A 9347-nucleotide genomic window follows, 5' to 3' on the forward strand; every position below is an offset into this window, starting at 1 on the left:
AGGGCAGCAGGAAGCAGATCAGATAACAGGACAGTAGTTCCAAGTGGCACAGTTTATATGTTTGGCTCTTGTAGCAAATGCTTACATTTTTGGTGTTTTAAGTAATATTATTGAAGTAAGAGTGTGTGTGTGTGTGTATGTGTTAGTTATGTCTGATATGTCTGATATATCTTTGGGTATCACTAAGCTATTGATGCGTTTTGATCTACAAAGGTGGCATCTTATCTTGTTTCTACAGGATCTTCCTACGATGGTCGAACAGTTAGTAAGGTTCCTGGGAGTGTCTTACGACAAAGTTCAGCTTGAGTCCACGGTAGAGCACTGTCACCAACTCATTGACCAGTGCTGCAATGCAGAGGCACTTCCAATTGGCAGGGGTAAGTATTACTGTTTCTCAAGTCAAAGTGCACCTCCTTAGTCCTGTGTACTGTTCAATTGAGTATTTGTTCTTCAGTTGAAATTTTTAGCTGTTAAATAGGTTCCCCTTACTGGGTCTCCTCTCACTGTAGGACCATTCAGCATTGTTCAGTAGTGAATTCCAATTCAATTATCAATCCCCGCCGCTGCATACTAGCGCCATGGACCAAACAGCATTGCCCCTATTTAGGTCCTGTAAAATGGAGGCTCAAAGCATTCATTTCAATGAGTGGTTCAGTGACACCATTTATACAGATTGGAACTGAATGCACATTTTGAGAATTCTCAAACTTTTTCCCAAGTTGCCTTGTATGACTGTATGATGATTAGTCAAAAATACCTTTCAATGTATGTAAATTAGCTTAAAGTTCGGTCGGTCATTTAATATAAGTTGGCAACCGCTATATGTAACCAAGTAGGACTAGCAAACATTTAATGTTAAGGAAAGGTTATAGTACAGCCACCTCCAGAGCTTCACGCTTCATGTCATTGTTCATGATTTCCAGCAGATTGGTTGAGGGAGACAATCAAAGAGGTAGTTAGAGGCTTTCAACTTCAAACTCTTGGATCAGCGAATACTGTGCTATGATGTAAAGTGTGTTGGGACAAATTGTGCAATGATTAAAACGAGAAATGAGCTTTGTGCGAGTAGAACCACAAACTAATACCAGCTGTGCAAAGTAAATTGCCATGTTGCACGTAGAAATTTGGTTCTCGCAATGTTTTAAGAGCTGTTAGTGTCAGCAATATCCGTCCGATATCCCAGTGAGTAGACTCTTAACCATTGAGAATAAGAGCTAAAAGATAGTGTAGACCCTCTCCATCCTTGAGAACCTCTGGAAAATGTCCAAGCAGGACAACTTGTGGGTTGTAACACAGAGAATATCTACTTGTAGTGGCACCACCCTTCTTTCCTCTACGCCAGCTCACCTTGCAGCTCAAACCCAGTCACACACAAAGAGGCATAACAAGATGAAGAGCTTCGGAACTTAACAAAGGCCTATAAGGTGCAAAAACACTTTGTTGTTTACCGATCACAAGACTAGTCATAAACAAAATTACTGGTCACAAACGCAATTAAATAAAGTGAAAATACTGGGTGCCGTGCAGCACTTTAAAAAAAAAAGAATTCTGAATTATGTTTGGATGTGCATGTCGTCCTTTCGGCACCACCTGTGGTTTGAAGAAATTATGATGATTAGTTTAGCTGATGCATTCAGTGCACAAACAAGCCATTTTTGCTAGGGACTTGCAAAACCTAAACCCATGTACCAACATTTATTCTGGAAATCCTCGTATTATCTTCTTTCACATGAAGGTGCTTTAGTTAGTTAGTTCATATCATGTAGAAAAGCTAAGATAAGTCTAATTCACAAGGATGTACCTAGCAAAATATTGTTTTATTGGTTAGTCTTGTGTACGCCTAAATGTCTGAATAAACAAAGCAAAGGTACACCGCGTGAAATATGTAAATGCAACAATAACAACTCCACTGAGGTATTTATTTAGTGGGAGACAGCTGCAACAGTTGAAGGAGCCTACAATCTGCCAAGTAAATACCTTTGTCTGAGGTAATTTATACTGTTTTCAGCTACCATGGTTTTCAGGGGTTGGTGTCCCTGCATCTCTCAGCTTGCTCTCTGTATCATATCAATGCTTTGCAAGAGTACCCAAAATGCACTAGAAATGGGTCTCGTGGCAGAAATACTCTCTGCATTTACCAAGAGCACTTTGCAGCACTCAAGTGCATCTGAACCACAGTAGCATGTTACATCTAGTCTGTCAAAGCAAAGACCAATTTAATGACAAAGCAACAATAGGAGAAGACCAGAGTGCATTTGACTATTATAAAAATCACACAGCAACAGAAAATAGGCATTGGCAAAGCCAATAGGTCCTGCCTATGTGAGAGGTATTGACTTTGCCAATGTCTTTGAGCTCTGCTGTACAGCAGCATGGCTGCTGATTGAGGTTGGCTAAACGTTAGTGGCATGATGTAGAGTTGAGTGGCATAGAGGAGAGTGGAGTAGAGGAGAGTGGAGTAGAGTGGCTCGAGTGGACTGGCATATACAGGCATGGCACGGGGTTGAGTGATGTAGACTAGCATGCAGTGGAGTGGAGTGGTGTACAGTAGAGTGGCGCAGAATGAACTGGTGTATAATGGAGTGCCGTAGTGTAGAGTGGCATAGAGTAGAGTAGACTGGCATATAGTGAAGTGGAACACCGTAGAGTGGCGTACAGTTGAGTAGTAAAGTGTAGAGTGGCATACAGTAGATTAGAGTGGCATAGAGTGGAGTGGTATATAGTAGATTGACATAGAACAGAGTGCCGTGGACTGTTGTAGAGTATAGTAGAGTTGCTTGGAATGGCATAGGGTGGAGTGGGGTAGAGTGGAGTGACTAGAGTAGAGTGGTGTAAAGTGGAGCATCTTAGCATGCCATTGTGTGGAGTGGCATAGAGTGCCATTGTTCGGAGTAGAAAACACACCCAAAACTATATGTGGCCTATCAATTTCAAGATGAGAAAAATATAGAAGAAATCCAGTAGAAAAGTGATTAAAGAAGCCCTGTAAACAATATTGCAAGTATCAAAAAGGATACTATTTATTACATGTAGTACAAAAGAATATTCTAAAAATAAGTATGCTCAAGACAAACAAATGCTGGTGTACATGGAAAAAACATATGACAAAAACCAGACATGTGGCAAACAAAACCATTACATAATAGAATAAAGGAACAACATAAACATAGATATAGTGTCCTTAATCAATTTGGGCCACAAAGAAGCGTTGACGGCGTTCCGACCGCTGTTTAGTTATGCGGTCATCTTCAGGACTGAAAATTTGCTTGAGCTTTGTATATCTGTACAATAGAAAATCGTTTTAGGTATTTTACTTAATTCATACATACTTTCAATTCATTAAGGCTTCTTCAAAAGAAAAGGCTTTAAAGTCAAGAAAGTAAAGACACCACGTGAGGAGTCAAGTAAATAGCTATAGACCAACACCAGAGAACCATGAAGTGACTTAGAACAACCTACCACCAAGATAATTAAAAAACAAGGCAACATCACCTGTTTAAATCATCAGCTAAATCATTGGGCGCTCAGTTGGCTGAAGATTTGTTGCCACTGCCAAAAAAATGTAATTTGAGATGGCCGGCCAAACACACACGAGCACTTAGGGAGTGCATGTAGCACTCCTCCTCCCCCCCTCCCATACCCCAGCTCCTCCCCTCCCTGTACATGCTGGCTAAGCCAGTGGCTTACAAATAAAATGATAATGAAATATCGTTTTATTTTTTTGCTGCTGGCTCTGAGTCAGTGGGGTGACGCTCCTTCGCCATTGCGGAGGAGCCGCCCCTGTTAAACACTATTGTTGTGCTCCTCTCAAAATTAGAGAGACCGCATCACCAAGTGGTGGACTGTTATTTAGTGCCGGTGCCGGAAACCACCGGCTCTATTTAAGCAGTATGTTTGGGCTCATGTTTGAGCATGACTTGTGCCTGGAGACATGACAGAATATGAGGTTTCCTCTGATCTGAACTTACCCTTTGTTCTGGAGTTCAAACAGTCGTACTACCTGTAGAAGCAAGATTATGGTTAAAGAAACAAAAGTATTTAATGGCTTAAATGGCCATGCACCTGTACTATTTTAAGATTCAGAGTTTGTGTCACAGGATTTATCATTTTAAGGTACCTTACCTCTACAGCGAATGCTTTCCAGAATGTTCTAGTCAGTTGTCTCAAGCTGTCCTCCAGGTGTTTGACTTTTATGTTAAATTACAAACACATCCCAATTAGAAAACAAGTAAAGCTTTTTTGTGTGTATGTACATCTTTTTTTATTTTTGTGTGGTTAACTTGAACTTTCAGTATGATGTTTATGTAACGCACAAATATGTAATGATAACTGTTTCCTACCTTAGGGAAACTGCTGGTAGCACTTGGTATTCACTAATGTGGTGTATACTATTCACTCATAATCTTTTCAGTTTTTATATTATTATTATGATTATTATTATGTTTATTATCATCATTATTATTTGCAAGTAATCTTTTATTTGGTTTTCGTTATTAATTTGTTTTTTCTTTTAGCTCATTGATTCTTTTGCCTCGAAGATTTCACTGGGTTGATGTGAAAGCTGGGGATTCCTTTTGCTTTTCTGTTTTCTACAAAACAAAACTGTTGCATGATTCAAACCTGAAATAAGGTGGGTGACGTTTGCCAAGTTGTAAAACATTAAATATGTTATCTTGGTCCTTGGAAAGGGAAAGAATCGTCAGTGCATTTTTGATGTTACTTGACATGAACAGGATCTGACTGCTCTATAAGTTTGCACAGAACTATACAACAAACTCCATTTAATTTAATTTTAATTAAAATTTAATTTAATTGTGGGTTTATATAGCGCTAGGAATCGACTCCCGGAGGAGTATCTCCACGCTTCGACCGCTGGGGAACCCGTCCTGGCTCACCCTGAGAGATGGTCCCTGATGGGTATCTCTAAGGTGCGACCAAGCATCCCCGGTGGTCTGGGGGGGCCGTTGTGAAGATGAGGCAAGCTGATGCCCAGAGTTGCCGAGTGTGGTTTCTGACTAGAGTAGGCACCGAGGCGAGAATTATCGAGTCCGCTGACCCTGGTCCACCACCCTGCCGCGTCGGGAATCGAACCCTAGTCCCGGGCCGTTCTCTGCTTACGGGTCTGCCGCCTCTAACCAGTGAGCCACACTTCTCCTTCTCCATAGCAAACGCATCCGCATTTGGACAAACATGTCAGGCCTTGTGTCCCTTTTCAAATCTACATTGGGCATCTTCCCCGAAGCCATTCGTGCTTGTAAGTGTGTCTTACACACGGAAATTGCTGGATTTATGAGTGCAAGGTATTCACAAAAGATGGTCTAAGGCCTGCAAAGATTGTCTAAGGTTTGCAAATCCCTTTATTAACCCCTAATGCTGGAGTCCAATTTTGTGAGGGGGGGTAGAGAGAAATATGATGTACTCTCAAAATGATCAGGCAAACTCTGGCCTAATTGTGTGATATTATGGATCAGTACGTCCCAGCCCTGGGGTAGGAAGTAGAGACACTTCCTACCCCTGGACTGGGATGTACACATCAATCATGTGGACGCACTTCCTACCTCTGGACTGGGATTTACTGGTCCATAAAATGGATGAACTTTCTACCCCTGGAATGGGATTTACTGAACCAAAATATCACACAATTAGGGCAGAGTTTGCCTGATTGTTTTGAGAGCACATCATATTTCTCTCTACCCCCTTCCCACACCTGAAATTCTAGGAGATTTACTCCTGAAAAAATCAGAAGTACATTCCTTTCCAGGGATGGAAGGGGAATATATCTCTTCCGAAACTGGTGGGAGTGAAAGAAAAGAGGTTGCTCCATGGGTAAAAACATTTTCCTTGTGGAGAAAAAGTGCCATTGCACCGCAGTGTTGGCATTTTGTCGTACCTAATTTTACAACTCATACAATAAAGAGGCGAAAATGCTAACGTACAGGATAGAACTGGAATTCACAAAAGTTTCCCTGGAGTGTGCCAGGAAACCTGGGGCTGATTCCGCTGCAAGGCGCAATTCTGAAAAGTGTTGACAATAACCAACATTTCTAAATCTACACCCATGCAAGGGTATAACTCTTTAACTGCAGATGTACGGCTTGTTGTGTGAATTGGGACCATTGTGCCACCATGTACCTTCCCATCTCAATAAAACACTAAACCAACCAGGACATGAATGTAATAATTTGTTGCACATCATACCTCAAACCAACCTCTGAGTCACTCAGTTGACCATTATGTGGTAATACATGAACTTAACCCAGATTAATTCAAAGATAGAATCTAAGTGTGTGATCGGATATGAACTTGGCGCACACTTGATAAGAATGCCCTGGAGCCTTTACAGACCATGTATGGAACATCTGAATTCTTTGTTTACATACATCATATCTATCGTAATAATGCCTAAACAATATTGGTTTTCCAATGCAGGGCATTCAATACTTGGCTTGCCATTTATCACATATTGAGTCTAGCTCAGATTCGCTTAACGCACCTCTTAATTCTCTTGGTTTTCTTCAATGTGTTTCTCCTGCTGGAAAGACTCTAGCTGGATAAAGGCAGAATAATTGTGGGGCAGAAAATGAAGATGACAACAGAATATTAGAGTGTAACCATGTCTTTTCTTTTTTTTTTTTTGCACATTTCAGGACGAGTTGGACTATGGAAGGACATCTTCACTGTATCGATGAACGAGAAGTTTGATTTTGTTTATAAACAGAAGATGGGGAAGTCTGACCTGACATTCGACTTCAGTTTGTGAAAAAAACTGCACACGTTGAGTTACCAGTTATAAGCTAGAAATGCCTTATGCGTCTGTTTATTACCTGCTCAGTAAAGTACAATAGCTTTTCGGTGTGACACTATAACAAAGCAAACAATAGGAATATGTTGTTGTTCACAGTCATAAACAGCTGCTTCACCTTTATTATTCCACTTATTAAGCTGCCTTCATAAATGTATTGCTCTACGAATATCCGCAGCTGTTTATGAATGTACAATAAAAGTATACTGTATGCTTCATGTCTATATGCAAGTAGAATGTATGTCCCAAAAAATACGTTTTGAACTTTTTAGTGATTGTAACTAAAGATATTATTGAACTAAAGCCAAAAAGCTCAATTAAGAGAATTCCTTAAAAGGCCAAAACTGTATATTAAAAGTATCTCAGGGCTAAGATGCTGAAGTGGTTTTTATCATTATTATTGCGACTGGAACTACAATCCCAATTGAAAGTGGTTACAAAGAGCAATGAGATGTCCTTTAATGACTGTGTAAGCGCCAGCCGATATGGTCATATTTTGGAGTTGATTCAATTCATCGGTGCAGTTCTAGCCATAGATACCACTTTACGTCCCCAGTAATATGGTAGTTTGTCCCCAATTTCTTTGAGACCAGCAAGAAAATATATCCATCGATTCATCTAATATATCAAGAATAGCGGACGTGAGATCTTGCATGTTTTTATCCCTGATGACATCACACGTGGGACTGAAGATCCCACTTGTAGACACTCTGCAGCCTTCTGCCTGTTGCCGAAGACTTAGGTGGTGGGCAACGAGTGAAAAGTGTGCAAAGTACATAGGACTCTAGCTGGCGTAACGTAAAATGACGGGCCCCCTAAAGAATGTGATGAGGACCCCTGAGTCTCCCATATCTCACCAATATTCATTTGACTAGGGCTGAATGGGGGGCCCCTGAAGGATTGGGGGCTTCCCTGCACCTCAGGGGCTGCAGGGGCCTGTGTTAAACCAAAGGTAGCAAAGGCGTTGCCAAGTGTACCAGAGGGTAGGCCAGTCATAGCATTTGAAACCTCTAATTGACGTCCATGAGAGAAAAACAAAATCTACCTTCCAGTAAGAGGGGATTTTACTACATGCAGTGGTGGATTTCAGACATGCATGAATTTTAAACCAAACAGTATAGTGGGAGTGGGCCTGGAACTCGTCCATTCAAAGAAGCAGCTACCGTCTGTGGCAGAGACACAGTTAAGAAACTATCACTTTCTATGGGGAGCAAAGCATTACTGGCAGAATGCACAGGATTTCACAGTGTTTTAATGCATGCGATTGGAGGATGGTCACTTTTTCCCCAGAATAAACCAGCATTTTGCATGATGAAATCGCCGCCTTAAGAAACCTTGCTCCGTATTCTCCTAAGTCATTAGAAGACAAAGTGACATTGGCCCACAACTGCTTTTGAGCAAAGTGGAGAAAACTATGGAAAGACTTCCCATGGGCAGCCATCTTTCTTTCATAAACAGCAGATGTCTAAAAATGCTCGAAAACAGTAACTCCAAAGACCACTAAGATGGGAATGTTCAAGAATGCACTACCCCACTTCTGCAAACAATGACCGGCTTCTAGAAAAAAGGAATTGCTTTCAAAATTCAAGTTGCATTGTGTGTGTATACTTATTTTTATTTTTTATATAATAAGCCTGCGTTCAAACATATGACTCAATAGAACATGCTTAAAGATTGAACACTGGCCATCGAAGAAGTATTTCCATGATGGGATATGTTGTTAATGTTGTTAACTTTCCCTGTACTCTGGGTGAAATCTCTGTATTAATCGGTAAATAAAAATGATGTCTGTGCATATGTTTCCCGGCTGCAAAGACGCACATACTGTTAGCCCTCCTTTCTGGCTCATCAAACGTCTCTGAGAATTGTCTCTTTTTTATTTCTGCTGCAATGTATCATGTATTGAGACAAAAACGATGGTTTATATAGCATGGTGTGTCTTGTCAGCACTGTCCTAGTGTATGTCTGGGTGGAACGGCTTCAAATTAAATTGTGTTCATATTTTTATATATTTGCAGTGGTTGCATTTCAAGCAGTACACAGTATACTTCTGTGCTTGCTTGCTTATTTAATAAAAGCAGGTTCATTCCACTGTGTTGCTGGTTTTGTTCTTGGTAATTGAAATGCTGGGGAACCACGTGACCTCTCCGAGGAGACATGATGGTTTTCCTGAAGCTTTTTAATGTAGTAGTATCCGGCTTTTAATGTACCAATTTCCGGCTTTCACAGGGTACTCCGGTCTAAGAAGTAAATTAATATTTCATGAGAATGCCTTATTTCAGCTGGTATGCCCTCCATTTTATGATCTTCAAATGATTTTGCTCATGTGACCAAGAAGAACCTGGCTAGTTATATTAAAAACAGTTTCTGACAGTGAGGGTGATGCTATAAAGCCATTAAGTCACTGGAAACATTCAGCATGATTTATAAAATGATTTGTGCTAATAACATTAGGTATAAGGTTTTATAAGCGCATACGGTACGAATTACGACTGGATCCTTTGCAGAAAGTGATCCTCCAATTGTAAATCCATTTACTCCCGCA

At 40.6% G+C, this 9347-nt stretch overlaps 1 protein-coding gene across 1 annotated transcript in view; it reads left to right on the forward strand.

The window, feature by feature from the left end:
- SULT4A1 (sulfotransferase family 4A member 1) overlaps positions 1 to 8893 on the forward strand; it is a 231047-nt gene extending 222154 nt beyond the window's left edge. Inside the window, exons 6-7 of the mRNA XM_078673864.1 lie at positions 239 to 377; positions 6648 to 8893. Of these exons, the coding sequence (XP_078529990.1) occupies positions 239 to 377; positions 6648 to 6760 (252 nt within the window). The 3' untranslated portion in view covers positions 6761 to 8893. The remainder of the gene's footprint in view (positions 1 to 238; positions 378 to 6647) is intronic.
- The last annotated feature ends 454 nt before the right edge of the window (positions 8894 to 9347 follow it).

This window comes from Lissotriton helveticus, chromosome 1_1, assembly GCF_964261635.1.
Source record: "Lissotriton helveticus chromosome 1_1, aLisHel1.1, whole genome shotgun sequence".
NCBI lineage: Eukaryota > Metazoa > Chordata > Amphibia > Caudata > Salamandridae > Lissotriton > Lissotriton helveticus.